Source organism: Carica papaya, chromosome 5 (genome assembly GCF_054855325.1).
Source record: "Carica papaya isolate Zhongbai chromosome 5, ASM5485532v1, whole genome shotgun sequence".
Lineage (NCBI taxonomy): Eukaryota > Viridiplantae > Streptophyta > Magnoliopsida > Brassicales > Caricaceae > Carica > Carica papaya.
This window is the reverse complement of record NC_142313.1, coordinates 35,842,595-35,857,299: the sequence shown is the minus strand read 5'-3', so window position 1 is coordinate 35,857,299 and position 14,705 is coordinate 35,842,595. Positions and strand designations below refer to the sequence as shown.

Sequence of the window (14,705 nt, the reverse complement as noted above, 5' to 3'; positions counted from 1 at the left end):
CAGCTTCCTTACTACGTGGCGTGTTCTGATTGGTCGGGGCTGCTGATGTGGCACAACTTTCCTAAATGTCGTTTTGACCCCCCCGGTTTCTGATTTTCTTTTCAAAAACACTTCTAAAATCCAAATTTTTACCTATTTTTTTCAAAATCAATTTCAATTAAATCCCAAAAATAATTTTACCCTATTTTATCATTATTATTATTTTTATTTTCATTAAATTAAATTAAAACCTTATAAATTAAATATTAATATTAAAAAAAATTAAATTAAAATTTTAATATATATTAAAATAAATTGGGTGTTACAGCGCGCACGCGGATCGCCCACGTGGCTCCCCTCGCGTGGCCTCATGCGTCAGCGTCTCTGCCACCTGGCGTGTCCTGGTTGGTCGGGGCTAGTGACCGGATAGCTAACGTGGTGTAACTTTTCTACATTGTTTTTTGACTCCGTTTTCTAATTTTTCTTTTAAAAATACTCGCAGAACCCAAATTTTCACTCATTTCTCCCAAAATTATTTTCAATTAAATGCTCAATTATTTTTTCACCCTTTTTATTATTATTATTAATATTATTTTCATTTTATCAAATTAAAATAAATTAAATTTAATTAACATATATTTATATATATATATAGAAATAATAAAAATAAAATATAATAAAAAATAATTGGGTGTTACACTAATGATTTGAATATTTTTCTTTTAAAACAATATATCTATAATTTTTTATTTCTTTCTATTAAAAATAAAATAAAAATAATTCATATTTTCGTCTAAAATTTCTTTTTGTTGGAATTACTAAATTTTCAGCCAATCATACTTAACACACTCTAAAACAAAGGTGGTTTTCACATTATATGCAACCGTCAAATAATATTCTTTATATACTAAATATAATAATGTTTTTTAAAATTTATTTAATATAATTTCCTCCTTATTTTTATTTTTATGACAATATAAACAAATAGTTGATTATAATTAATACATGAATGAAACATATTTGATAATTAAAAAATATAATTAAAAGTGATCTTAATATTGAATTATTAACCATAACATATTCTAATTGATTACCAAAATACAGTTTGACCGTTGAAGCTAAAAATTAAAAGTTTTTATTTTTTATCTTTTTATTTTTCGCCAATTCCGCTTTCCTCCTTCGTCAGGTAGGGTTTCGAAAATTTCGTCTTCCTCCTCCTGCGATTCATTCCGAAGCATCTACTTTGCCGATTTCATCTTTCTCCTGCAACTCACTTTGCTGGCTTTTCCAAAGCCGGAATACAATTTCTTTCTTAACAATGCCGCGGCTAGTTAGATTAATTCTTCGATCAATCTCCTTGTCTCATGCTCAGACTCGGCAAAACCCTCTCCTCCTTCACCTTAAACCCTCACTTTTCCCCCGTTTTGGCGCCACCAATTTCACCAGATTCACCTTGCCATTCTCCACTCAATCCGTCACAAGCCCTGAAATTCAAAGCTTCGCGGCTTCTCTCTCTGAAGAACTACTCAAAAACCCTACTCTAGACCCTCTATCCATCTCCCAAAATCTCCAGCTCGGCTTCTCCCACATCACTCCAACTTCTACCCTGGTCCAGCACACGCTTAATCTTGCTCCGGAAGCGGGCCGTTCGGTTTTAGGATTTAACCAGTGGCTGGTCTCAAATCCTAGCTTCGCTCACACGGACGAAACAGTGTCCTTTTTCGTCGATTACTTCGGCCGCCGCAATGATTTCAAGGCGATCCATGATCTTTTAGTTGCTAACAAGACTGTTGCGGGCGCTAAGTCCCTACTGTCCGCCATCGACAGGATGGTGCGGGCGGGTCGGCCTACACAGGTTGTCGGCTTTTTCGAGAGCATGGAGAACGATTATGGGTTTAAGCGCGATAGGGAATCGCTAACGCTGGTCGTGGAGAAGCTTTGCGAGAATGGATACGCTAGTTATGCGGAGAAAATGGTAAATAATTTGGCCAATGAGATATTCCCTGATGAGAAGATATGTGATTTGCTGATCAAGGGTTGGTGCGTTGATGGGAAACTTGATGAAGCTAAGAGGCTCGCTGGGGAAATGTACAGAGGAGGATTCGAGATTGGAACCATGGCGTACAACGCCATCCTTGATTGTGTCTGTAAGCTTTGCCGGAAAAAGGATCCATTTCGCCTTTCCTCAGAGGCTGATAAGGTGTTGCTTGATATGGACTTCTATGGAGTTCCGAGAAATGTTGAGACATTCAATGTGCTGATTGCCAACTTGTGTAAGATCAGGAGGACAGAAGAGGCAATGAAACTGTTCCACAGAATGGGAGAATGGGGTTGTTATCCTGACGCCACAACGTTTCTCATTCTAATCAAGAGCTTGTACCAGGCAGCGAGAGTTGGGGAAGGAGATGAAATGATTGATAGAATGAAGTCAGCTGGGTTCGGAGATGCGCTTGATAAGAAAGCTTATTATGGGTTTCTGAAGATATTGTGTGGAATTGAGAGGCTTGATCATGCTATGACTGTTTTCAAGAAGATGAAGCAGGACGGGTGCAAGCCAGGGATCAAGACTTATGATCTGTTGATGGAGAAGTGGTGTGCTCATAATCGACTTGATAGAGCCAATGCCCTTTATAATGAAGCCTCAAAAAATGGCTTGCCAGTGTCGCCTAAAGAGTATGGGGTTGACTCAAGATTCATGAAGAAGAAGGTGAAAGCTGTGAAGAAGGAGAGGAAGAGGGAGACTTTGCCCGAGAAAATGGCAAGGAAGAGGAGACGGCTTAAGCAAATTCGATTAAGTTTTGTAAAGAAGCCATTGAGGAGGCAAGCTGCTTGATGTATGTCTGAATATTACTTTTGAAATTTCAACAATTATCTAGAGGTATGGAAAAAGTTGATTTGAGTTCCTTTCTTCAAAGTTGATCCTTCTGTATTGTCTTAATATTTTCTAATTTTGCACTATCCATGGAGACATTAGAAATAAGATTTTGGTTCAGACACTCAATATACTGCTTTATAAGAATCTCTTATCCTTTTCCCCAGAAAGTTAAAATTAAAAATCATAAACGGATTTATCTTGAAATTCAGAAGTATCAGTGGTCTGGTCAAATTAGCGTGTGCATTAGTTTAGTTTTATTGCCAGCATAACTGGTAAAGAGAAAGAGACATCTTCAACTAAACTGTTATTTTAGTTTTGTAAAGATCATTAAGAACAAGTTCTATAGAGAAAGCCAGAGCTACTAATGTCTTGAGCTGTTGCTTTATGTTATTTGATTTTATCTGTTGGGCATGGTGGTTATGCATATCTTATATTTTCATCATGGAAATATACTTAGGGTCTGTTTGGATGGAGGAGAATGGAGAGTAGGAAAAAGAAAATAACTTTATTTTCTCTTGTTTGGAACTTATCAATTGTGAGAAAACTTAAATTTAACTGTGATTCTCTCAATGACATAAGCTTTAGAATTCTCCTTAATTGAATAAAAATCTAGGAAAGAAAACTTAAACTAAAGAACCTACAAAAAATACGTTTGTTATTTGATTTAGTCTTGCAAACTTGTTTGAGCCATTTGAGGTTTCTTCTCAGAAGTCAGCAACCTGTTTGCCCTCCTTCCCTTTTAATCTCTTACTTCCCTTGTTATGCGGCCACTCAACCACAGGCTCTTCAAAGCAAGCTCGTGTTCTTTTGTTAGGAATAGATCACTGTTAGGTGCCTAAAATGATGATACTTTCACTTCATCTGTATGATACGTTCCTCTAGTATAAATACAACATCAAATGCACCTTTTTTCTTTTGAAAAAATATTAATTGAGTTGCTTGATTTTGAAGAAGAACTTTGACAGAAAATGATGTTAGCGGTAATGGCTGTGTTACTGTTATGGGATTTTCTGAGAGATCCTGAACACTAGTAGCTCAATGATAGCTCCCTTCAGATATACTGCTATTGTATATACTTTTTTTAAAAAAATAAAAAGTATGGTATATATTAACAAGGCACCAAAAACTGCTGTTGTATATACTTATTCACATGTATATACAACAGCTCAATTGAGCTTCAAGTAATATGTCATGTCAGTATTTGAACTGCTTAACGTACAAGCCTTCTTTTTGCACTGAAGTTTTTCACTTTAGCCTACTTCTAACTCTCTTTTAGTCCCTTTTTATTCAATCAAATACTCACTTCTCTCCTGATGTGTTCTCAAATATGAAATCACATACGTTCCCCAATGGGCTAATGAATGGTGATAAAAAAAATAGAATTGCATTTAACACAATCATAAAAAAAATGGTGATAACCATCTAACCACCAACTTTTTGATCCAATTGCAATATGGATAACGAAAATAGTAAGAAGGTGATCCGACATTTTGTGTAAGAACTATTTTTTTAGCAACACTGGAGTTCTTGTACCATATTTCACCCACTGAAAGTACTTGTGTCTCCCAAGAGAAAGTACATAGGAGTGCTTTTTAACACAATCATAGCAAGACAAGTTAAATTAGTGGTTTTGTTTGAATAAATGCAAATCCTCATGTCATTCCAAACGAAATCAAGTCTAAATGTGAAAGAGTTAATGTGAATGTATTAATATCTTTCTTAAAATTCATTTCTATTTGCTGATTCCCACATGGCCAGCTTGTGTTTAATACCACTGAAGAATTGCATACCATAAACATTCCACTGTCATCTGCATTGCCAAGTATTGAGCTAGCTAAAATCCATATGCATTTCTTGTAAGATTCTTGGTGGTGCAAGTTAGCATAGATTATTAGAAATGAACAAGAATTTGGAATTGGATTTGTAACATGGGCTTACTTTGCGATTGGCAAGGGATGAGAGGCCTGTAGGCAAAGTTGGGCACTGGGATGACATTATTGAGATTGAGATATTGAACAGCAAGGGTCTATTGTGTGTAGTTAACCAGATAGTTGAAATTTGTAATGGAAATCTTGACATGCCAATAACTCTTGTAGTTGAACTTTGCATGCCAGTGTACTCAACAAGGGCTAGTGGGTGTTTTTGGATTAGTCTTCCCCATCAAGCTTCGGTTGATATCTGAAAAGCTCCTGCATTAGGCTCCAGGTCTGGAAGCTGTTAGGTAACTGCAACAAGTTCTCTACTTTTATATGTCAAGTTCGGCAGATTGGATATGTGGATCAAGCACAAACTCTATTTACCTTATTTTGAAGCAAGAGCCAGCATTTGAATGAGAGAACACAATAAATACACTCTTACTAAATTAAGAGTCATATATCTAATTAATAAATGAAACTTGTTCTGTATTTAAGTGCCTCTGAAGTAAGTTGCATATCAGGAAATGGGCTTGCATGTCAAAATTGTCCTTGCTCTAGGAGCGAGAGGAGCAATTTGGACAAGAAGTGATTATAGGATTTAGAAAAATGAGGTGGAGATGTAACAGCTTCAGGTCTGAGAAACTGGAATCTGTGGGTAAGTGCATGTTACATTACATGTCACTGCAAACAAAATCATGAAAGCATTAATAATGATACAGAGATACGTCTCTAATTGGTAAAATTGATATTGACTCAGAATTAAGCAATCAACCAGAAGAGAGGACAGGAATGAAGCAAAAGAAGAGACAGGAGAATGCCTCCGAAGATAATGATATGAGTTGCAGTGATGAAGATCCTTCTTCAGTTAAGATTACTCCCCTTGTAATGGAGGATTTGATTGATATTGGCCTGCAGATTGATTCAGAAATGGGCTACCCAGAATTAAGGCATCCACCAGAAGAGAGAAAAAGAAAGAAACTGAAGGAAAACAATTATAGTGCCCTTGAAAATGATGATAAAAAAAATGTTAGAGGAAGAAAATTCTGTAAGGAAGGATGCTTTGCCAGTACATTTATGCAAACGAACCAATCTTGGAATATTCTGAGCCTCAAATATCAGAGCTCAACACAAGTTTAGTTTGTGCAAGGAAAAGAATGAAGGCTCGCGCATTGGGGTAACCATTATGATCCTAAGAGAATAATGAAGCAAACTATGATAGCAAGAATGACAGGAAGTATGTTCTTAAAGTTGCAGGTTTGAATTCATCAAGAACAAAAGAAAATTCTCTTATCTCATGAAATTGTTTCTCCAAAGAATTTAATAATCCTAGTCAACAAGATGTTGATGCCAGGGTTGACCACACTTTGCCTAACATACAAAATGTTGAAACCAACCAGAGGAAGAACAAAACAATTAGAATAAATCATGGTGAAAGTGGAATGTCCTCTAATTTCTCTGTTAATGGTTCAAAAGCTCCTGAGGAGCAGGATTTGCCGCGGACTTTGCAAGACCATTCATATGGGCAACATGCAACTGGCATTTCTGAGGCTAAGTTAGACCAGGAACTGGAAGGTAGCCATGGTACATCAGCACAAATTTCAGAAAGTATTCTGCAGAAGAAATGCATTTCAAATGGTTTAGATGGTGAACTCACATCCAAGGAGAGGAGAGATTGGAAACAAATCTGGAAGAGGCTATTTTTTGGGAAGAGCATGTGCAGATTGTGTGCAGAAGAAGCTTTTTCTTCTTGACTTGAATGGACTTCTTGCAGTTATTTTTCCATATGTTCCTTATGGATATACACCCCATGGTAGGGTATCAGGAAGAGTTGTTTCTAAAGCTTCAATGTTTTATCTTTCATTTATTCTAACTTTATTCTTTACTGATTCAGTTTTTAAGAGTCCTCTTTGTGATATTTTTTGGCATTTTGTTTGAAGAGATTTGATGGGATTTGGTCATCGAGAATGAAGAATGTTCGTATGATATTCTTTTTTTTTTCTTCTTTGGCTTGTTATTCTATTTCGTTATGTTTGTTCTTGAGTAGTTTTTTACATTATGCCTCCGGGAATCTCCCTTTTACTTTTTCTTTTTCCATGTGATGATCCATTTGTGCCTTGATCACGCTGGTAAATTTACTTTTGCAGGAAAGATGATGACATTTTGGTCCTCAATCCCTTTAGAGATTCGCGGACACAAATATCTGTTCTGTTGTAAGTTCATTTTCAGCATGTCAGCTGGTCTTTCTAGAGAAGCATTAGCCATTGATTAGTGTAAGTATTGCGCTGGGTTTAGTTTTCCATGTTGAATTCCAAGTCAATCCCTAGTTTTAATTATCAAATTACACCTTACTATAATTACAACTGCTCCCACTTTGAAGTTTTTGGTGGGGAACGTAATTTGACCTTGCGAGTAAGAATTGAATCTCAGCATTAAGAAATTCAAAAACATTAGAAGTTATGCTCTATATTATGCATGTTAAGACACAAGTATGAGAAATGGAACTAAGTATCGAGTAGGAATTAAACAGGGATCGAACCAAACACGAAAAAAAAATGCCTAGTTGAGTCAACCTCAATCCAAACCTAGCTGGATTAAATTGGACCATTTAGATTTGTTTTTCTATCCAAAAATTTTGATACTTTGGATTCAATTCGGGGGCATATACATACGTTTCCGAAAGAAGTAAAAAACAGCGTCATGAAGTTATGCACAATTTTACTAATGAATAGAATGTTGTTATGAACTGATGCAGGACAATGACGTTGGTTCGGTTTATGTGTGTATGTATACTGCATTTTGGGATTGCTTTCTACTGCTCAGCTCTCTATGGCAATGGTTTGAATATTTAGATTGAAGTTAATTGAAATTGTTTATGGTAAAAGTTAAATTTTCATTTCTATTTTTGCTGCATTGCCGTGATACTGTAGGCTATCTGATGTTTTGCTTGGAGGTGCAAAATGGCTTAAAGAAAACTTTTAGTAATTAGATTTTACTGTTTTTTTTTCTTTTTGGTATGAAAAATTCTTGCTTTAGATACCTACCTAACTTGATGTTAAATAAGGTTTAAAAGGGTAAAAAAATAATATGAGTTTGAGGTGGAGGGCTGGTCATAAAGTACGTATATACTTTTTGAAATTTTGTATTTGTTGATTTTAGTCTATTAACTTGGTTGGTTATGTTTCTAGTTTGATTTAAATCAAAATAGAAAATCTTTACGCAGAATTAAGGAGCCCTATGTCACCCAGTACACTTTTTTTATCTGGACCAAACATTTTATTTTTACTAATAAATATATATATATATATATTTTTTTTTAACTTTTGGTCACGCTCACAATAAGATTAATGGTGACTTATTTCATTTTTGTGTTTTGATGAGTTTATATTTTGCCTCATTGTTGTGGCAGAGTATTGAAGTTACAAGCTTCAAGTTTGAAGTTTATTGTCAATGAAAAAAATAAAATTAAACAAAACAATAACACAAAGTTATAAGTTTCGTGTAACGAGAAGTAAAAGTTTATAAATAATTTTATATTGTTTACAATAATTTCAGCTACTACAATACTGAACTCCATTATTTAAAGATTTGAGTTATTAAACAATTGATTCATACTAGTATGAAAAAAAGTTTATATAAACGTTTATAAAGGTTCCATCAATTTATCAAAAAAAAAAAAAGTCTATGCACATCCCAAATGATTAACCTTCAAAATTTGTTGTCTTCTTTATATATATATATATATATATATATATATATATATATAATCAATCACATTATTATCTTGAATAAATAGATTTTAGAAAAGACACATGTATGTAACCAATCAAACTATACGTAAAAAATTTTATAATTTGAATAAATATTTTCGCACCATGAAAAATTACATTCTCATCTTTTTAGAAAAAAATTATGGTTTGCAAGTATAAAGTGAAGAGATATCCTAAGTTATAGAAGCAAGTTCTTCTACGATTTAAATATTTTTTTATTCAACAGACTTCGAAAACAAAATTTTAATAGTTATTCTCTTAGTTTTTGACTGAAAAATACTTTAAATTAAAACAATTTGAAAATATATTTGGATTACTTATAATACGCTATGGTCGGTATATAATTATTTAATTCAAGAATTGGGCATATGCATTTATGCATAGGCAGAGCAAGAAAAATAGCAACCATAAACTCTACATCACCAAGTAGGCTATTGACATTAATCAAGAGTATGTCCTCTCACGTTTTGGAGGATATTTATGGTTATGGAATTAAGATCGTTAGTAGAGATGATGTTGTATGCTTGATTTTTTCTTGTTCTTGTTGTTTTTCTTTTCAATTTTGGGGTTCGTTAAACTATGTTATGAGGTGTATCGTACAATGGCGACGTTAGGATTTAAACTTAGGACAACGGATTTGGGTTTAAAAGAAATAAAAAACCGTAGATTTTAAGAATGGATTAGAGGAAAACATAAGAAATGAATCCTGATAGAAATTGAAGAGTTTGTGCGCGGGTGCGTTTGTCCCGCATGGAATAAAAGCGCGATTGGGATGTTAAATGCGCATGATAACACAAGAGTTGGACAAGGAAGCAAGTCATACCTTTCTCGGCCTTTTGGCTAAGATCAAGTGTAGTATCTGTTCTTATCAGTTTAATATCTGATACGTGAGTCATCGATTCGCATGATATTAAATTAATTTTTATAAGGGGGAGGGGCCGCTACAATAGCTTGCTATTGGGTCCTTCGAGTGTTGTCTCTGCGTTGCACTACAGCGAGGACTCTGACGCACCCAACCAAATCTTAGAGTTAAAATTTATCTTCCTTAAATGATTATTGATGACTTAATTCGTTATTACAGTAGACCTCGTTTAACTAAGTAGAATGAACTAATAATTTCTCACTCGTACCCGTAACAAATGTTTCTTGCTTGCATTCGACGCACAGCTGTCGGCTCCAACCTTATCGTCTGTTATTATTAGAATATACGTCAACCAGCACACATGAGCCAAACTCTGAATGTTGCCGTACTAAACAAAAATGGGTATTAAATTTCACTAACCCAAACTATTTTGATTTATTTTACCTAAAACAAAAAAGAAAAACAAAACCCCATGAATAAAACTCCCAAACTCTAATAATCACAGCAAAAATTTTGAAAAAAAAGTTGCTCTTTATCTACAAATAAACATGCACCTGAGATGTGAATGTTACTAACCTCACTGAACAGTCTATGCGCCTGAAAACGTGTATGCACGAGGAGGATGAGAGAGGTGCTCACCTGGGTTGTAGGTGCTCTCGTCCAGACATTGATGCTTTCTGGGTCTTGTTCTTCTTCTTGCAACTTATGGAGAACGGAGGAGGAGATTAGGGGCTAAGGCTGCTGCCGGGTACTCTTATTCCCATGATGCGGAACTTCAACATGAATTAGGATCTTCTCTTACTGATTGCACATTTGGATTATAATTGTGTGCAGTGTTGACTCCTACTACGTTGCGGGCTTGTTTAGAATAATGAAATGTATCAAATAAAAAGTACGAGAAATTATTAATTTAGACAAAGTTTACAGGTTTGAGAAGTGAGAAAACGAAGGAAGCTCAGCTGCTGGAGAAAGGAAAAGAGCTGCGGCCACGGAGACTACCAGATCCATCTCCGCACAACTACTAACGGTTTATAGCCAATTCTTCACTTCTTTGGAAAATGAAAACATCAACAGATCCACAAGAAGATTGAAAAAAGAGTACATGTGAGAGCCTGTTTCCAAGCTGGGATGAACACGTGTATATATTTTACATATATATGTATATGTGTTTGTGTTAATGTGTATGTATATATGTATGGTATACCAATAAGAAGATAGCACCAAACAAGTTCAGGAACTTGAAAAAGACTCCTCCTTGATTCTTCTACACGCGATAAATCATCAAACATTCTCATCAACATAAAGAAAAATAACTGAATCAAAACCACAATCTAAACCTTAACCCACATAGAAACCTTCTTGCAAAGTTAGGAAACCATACACACGAACACGAAATTTAGGAAAGTACATAAGCTGGTCATAGTCTGCGTAAGCGAATGTCCTTCCGAATCCCACATCTTCCGTTGGTAGAAGAAATGATATTTTTATAAAATCGATGCGTAGCAGCTGGTCAGAGCCGAGCCTGGCAACGCAGGCTTATCACCTAAGTAGGGGCACAAAGGTGGTTGGAGTTTGGTGCGGTCCAAAGGTTTGACCTTTAGGAGGGTTCAAATGCTGGCCCGCCCGTTCCAAGAGGAGAGTTGAGTTGTCGAGGTCGAGCCGCGTAGGCTTGGGTCTCTCAACTCTTAGAGAGGAGGGGACTGCGTGAGGCTGGAAACAGAGCAACGAAAACCTCCCGCTCTCTTCAGTGGAAGGATTACGGGTCGGTACTCTGTATGTCCAATAACGCCTGATGGGCTGTGCTCAATATAACAACCATCTTTTTTACCTGGTTATTTTTTGGGCTCATCAGCAGGTGACAACACTGGCAATGGCAAGGATAGGGGCGTGAAGTAAAGGGAAACAGACAGAATCTCTGCTCACAATGATGATGGTTTTGGGTAATGGTTTCAACAATAAGTGGGTTTTTTTATTTTATTTTATTGAGGAGGGAGCTGCAGGAGGCGAAACAGAGGAGGGAAAAAGGGAGAAGAAAACAGCGGCTGGAATTGAAGAAGCAGAAGAGTCGAGATAAAAAAAGAGGGCATTCCTTTTTTCTGCGGCAAAGTTGTAATTTATTTCAAATTGCTTCCTTTTGAGTTTTGTTGGAGGATGGAATTTGAGTATACTAGAAAGAACAGAATAACTTTTTGCATCTTTTTGGGCCATTTACCTGACTGGATAACATGAACGTGATAATGGATTATTCTTCCTTCTGTTTCGTTAATCAAATGATATGAACATGATGATGTACGATAAACTGCAAATTAATGGTGGTTTGACTTATTCTCCTTTAGATAGATTATGCAGCCTGAGATAAGTCTGGGTTTTGAAATGTTTTTATATCTTTTGGCAGAAAATGATTACTTCAGAACTTAACTGGGGACTGGATAGTGAATAGCAGGTTCAAATATTTGAGTCTGATTCTCATTTCTCCTCCTCCGCTGGATACTGAATTTTACTATTTAAAATATTCTTTACGTACTTTTAGATATTTTTTCGTTGAAATAAAGTCTAGAAGTACAAAAAAAGAAAATAACAAATTGATTCTTAAAGTACGTAACTTACTCTTTGAAGATCAATTTCTGGAAAATGGTTAACTGGACAGGAACTCAATCAATTTTTCAACGTTGATTTATTTATTTATTTATTCGGCTAACGTTTTGATAATTATTTTCATTTCAACATTTCTTTGATCTAACAGGATATCACTAACTAAAACATCAAAATTTTCTCTTGTATTTAGGACTCAGTGTTAGAACAATTTTGTTTAATATTTACATGCTTTGAGGTAGATGCAGTATACCTAAATTCTTACAGTGTTACACGTTATTGCCATCTAGTAAGCTTTAGTTGTCCTTAAAAACTTGAATGAATTGATATTTGAATGCAGAAAGAGATTTTGTTTATAAATTAGCAAAGTGTCAACTGTTATGTAAAACTTTTCTAATTCGTAAATTGTTCAAGTATTTAGTTATTATATTAAATATTTATTGATATAATTTTATTTTATTTTTTTAAAAATTTAACGATGATCATTTTCGTTAAATAAGTCTTAAAATTTAGTTATATATTCATTAATAAGATAATAAATTTTAATAAAAAATATTATAGACTTGAAAAATTTTTGTAAGAAAATTTAATTCCCAGATTGGGAGAAAGTTGAAGAACTACATTTTACATGCTGAGTAAACATGTGATTCCCTTATCCTATGAAGTATATTTTTAAAGTCGCAGGGTTAGAGTCAACAAATATAAACAAAAATTCTCTTATCTTATAAAAATTCTAAAAAAAAAAAAAATTAAATTCTAATTGACAGAATATGGATGGAGGTTGATCACATTTTCTATAATATGCAAAATGTTAAACCAATCTTTAGACTTATTAACTTCTTCCCATCTTAAGTAATATGAAGTACGTATAAAATTATTATTATTATTATTATTGGTTTTTAGAGAATTACACATTATTGACATCTAAGAATCACCGAGAGACCTTTAAAACTAAGAGTAATTATTATGTGAGGGTGTCGAGATGAGAAAGAGGGTTGAGAGCTAGGAAGGAAGTTGAGAACAAATAGAGGATGGGGGAGTGTGAGGAGAGAGAGATTGAGACAATAAAGAAAGAGCAACTAAGAGAGGAGATGACTTTGGTAAGTGAATTGATAATTGATAATGGTTCTTGACGAGGCTTCGAGCTTTCTTGAACGAAGGTGAGCATCAAAGAACGAAACTAGTGGATCAGAACCAGAATCCTTAACCTTATTTATTTCTTCTTTTATTTTTTTACCATATTTAATTTTTTTTTTCTAATACGATGATATGTAAATATTAATTATTAAAATTTACTTATGAATAAATGTTATAGTTACATACTTCAATAGTAATTAAGTTTATAAAAAATTGTAACGAACCATATTAAATTAATTAGTTATGTCAAATGGCAGGTACGTAATACCTTCTACTTCATTACATTGAAATTTCTGATAATTGAATCAGTGCAATACTTACTATTTGATCCTATTTGGAAAAGGACTAATAACGATCCCAACTTACTTTTTCAAATCCTAATATTTAAAAAATAAAAATAAATTATTTTAAGAAAATTTCGTAATACTCTAATTTTGATTGTAGTAATTTTTTCTTTTTTATTGCTTTTTCATTTTAGATGATTTCTCAGATTTGGAAAATAAAAATGGATTATAGGGTTGAATAAGCTCAAAGAGCATATAGCCTCAATTTCCTTTTACTTTTTCATTTGCACTTTTGTTTTCTATTTTTAGTTATGCTTTTTTAATTTAAATTTCTTCTATTAAAATTTTTATCATTTTTTTTTTAACTATAATAGTTATGAAATTGCAAGAGTATAAGAAGTAAAAGACGGGAGACAGAGAGATTCATGATGATATAATAATTTTTTTTTTTACCAAATACAACATATTTCAGTTTTAGTTTTTCTAGCTAAAAGTTAAAGGACTTAGTTTTTTTTTAAAAAAATAAAAAAAAATTTAAAATTATTTTATAGCAAAAAAAACAATAAGAAGTGAAATGAAAATTGAGCTGAAGTTTGGGAACTAAAATAGTAATTTGTCCTACTAATAATGATAAAGAAAATAAAAAAATATATTTGACAGTTCCACTTAAATAAAACCTCATATAAATCGAAAAAAATCATTAAACAACATGCATAAATACGAAACTCGCTCAAAATCAACTTCTATCTTCTATTTCTAGTTCTTTTTACAACTCAAGCCAAACACATCTTCGTTAGTCTAGTTATGGCTAGATTCAATCCTTCATTAAAAATCTATTCAAGTTTTTCTAAAGCGTAACAGAACAACATAAACTAAACATTTAGTAAACAAAAGACCTATCTTGAATTCAAAAACTCAAGGCAAAAAAAAGGCCCTATAAGCATGAATTTTCTTCCATCCAATATCAGTATTCTACATCATTCTTTGGGTCTCCCTTCTACTTCCAAATAATGACCAGAAGAGAAAAAGCTTAAGAGTCACAAACTAACAACATAGGAGGAGAAAAAGAGGGAGGCAAAAGAAGGTGGAGGGAAAGAAGTCTAGAGAGTACTGAAATACATATGGTATAAGCATATAAATAGATAAATAATATGAGATGAAAAAAATAGGTTATGCAAAAAACATATATAGAATAACTCATATGTGAACATGACTACCCATGACTTATTTCTTGTCATATGTTAAGATTCTTTGAAAATTGAATTAGATATTGCTCAAATTCAAACTCTTATA

General features: G+C 33.7%; 1 protein-coding gene and 2 non-coding genes across 14 annotated transcripts; all 3 read left to right on the top strand.

Moving 5' to 3' along the window:
• Nucleotides 1–1,125: 1,125 nt before the first annotated feature.
• On the top strand, nucleotides 1,126–7,773 carry PNM1 (Pentatricopeptide repeat (PPR) superfamily protein). 12 transcript variants are annotated; one of them, XR_015819340.1, is made up of 4 exons: nucleotides 1,126–2,857; nucleotides 4,969–6,580; nucleotides 6,915–7,040; nucleotides 7,523–7,773. XR_015819340.1 is itself a non-coding variant. In XM_088220458.1 (2 exons), the coding sequence occupies exon 1, from the start codon at nucleotides 1,298–1,300 to the stop codon at nucleotides 2,810–2,812; it is 1,515 nt and encodes a 504-aa protein (XP_088076584.1). In that variant the 5' UTR covers nucleotides 1,127–1,297; the 3' UTR covers nucleotides 2,813–2,857; nucleotides 6,915–7,234. The 12 variants fall into 12 exon arrangements, 1 of the variants encoding a protein (XP_088076584.1); XR_015819335.1 differs by having other exon boundaries at nucleotides 4,969–6,743; XR_015819342.1 differs by lacking the exon at nucleotides 7,523–7,773 and having other exon boundaries at nucleotides 1,126–2,813; nucleotides 4,969–5,075; nucleotides 5,292–6,743; nucleotides 6,915–7,234.
• Nucleotides 7,774–9,356: 1,583 nt separating this feature from the next.
• Nucleotides 9,357–9,554, top strand: LOC148265810 (U2 spliceosomal RNA). Its single transcript, XR_015820833.1, has one exon. It is a non-coding gene; the product is annotated as a U2 spliceosomal RNA (small nuclear RNA).
• Nucleotides 9,555–10,914: 1,360 nt separating this feature from the next.
• On the top strand, nucleotides 10,915–11,222 carry LOC148265809 (signal recognition particle RNA). Its single transcript, XR_015819841.1, has one exon.
• Nucleotides 11,223–14,705: the final 3,483 nt, after the last annotated feature.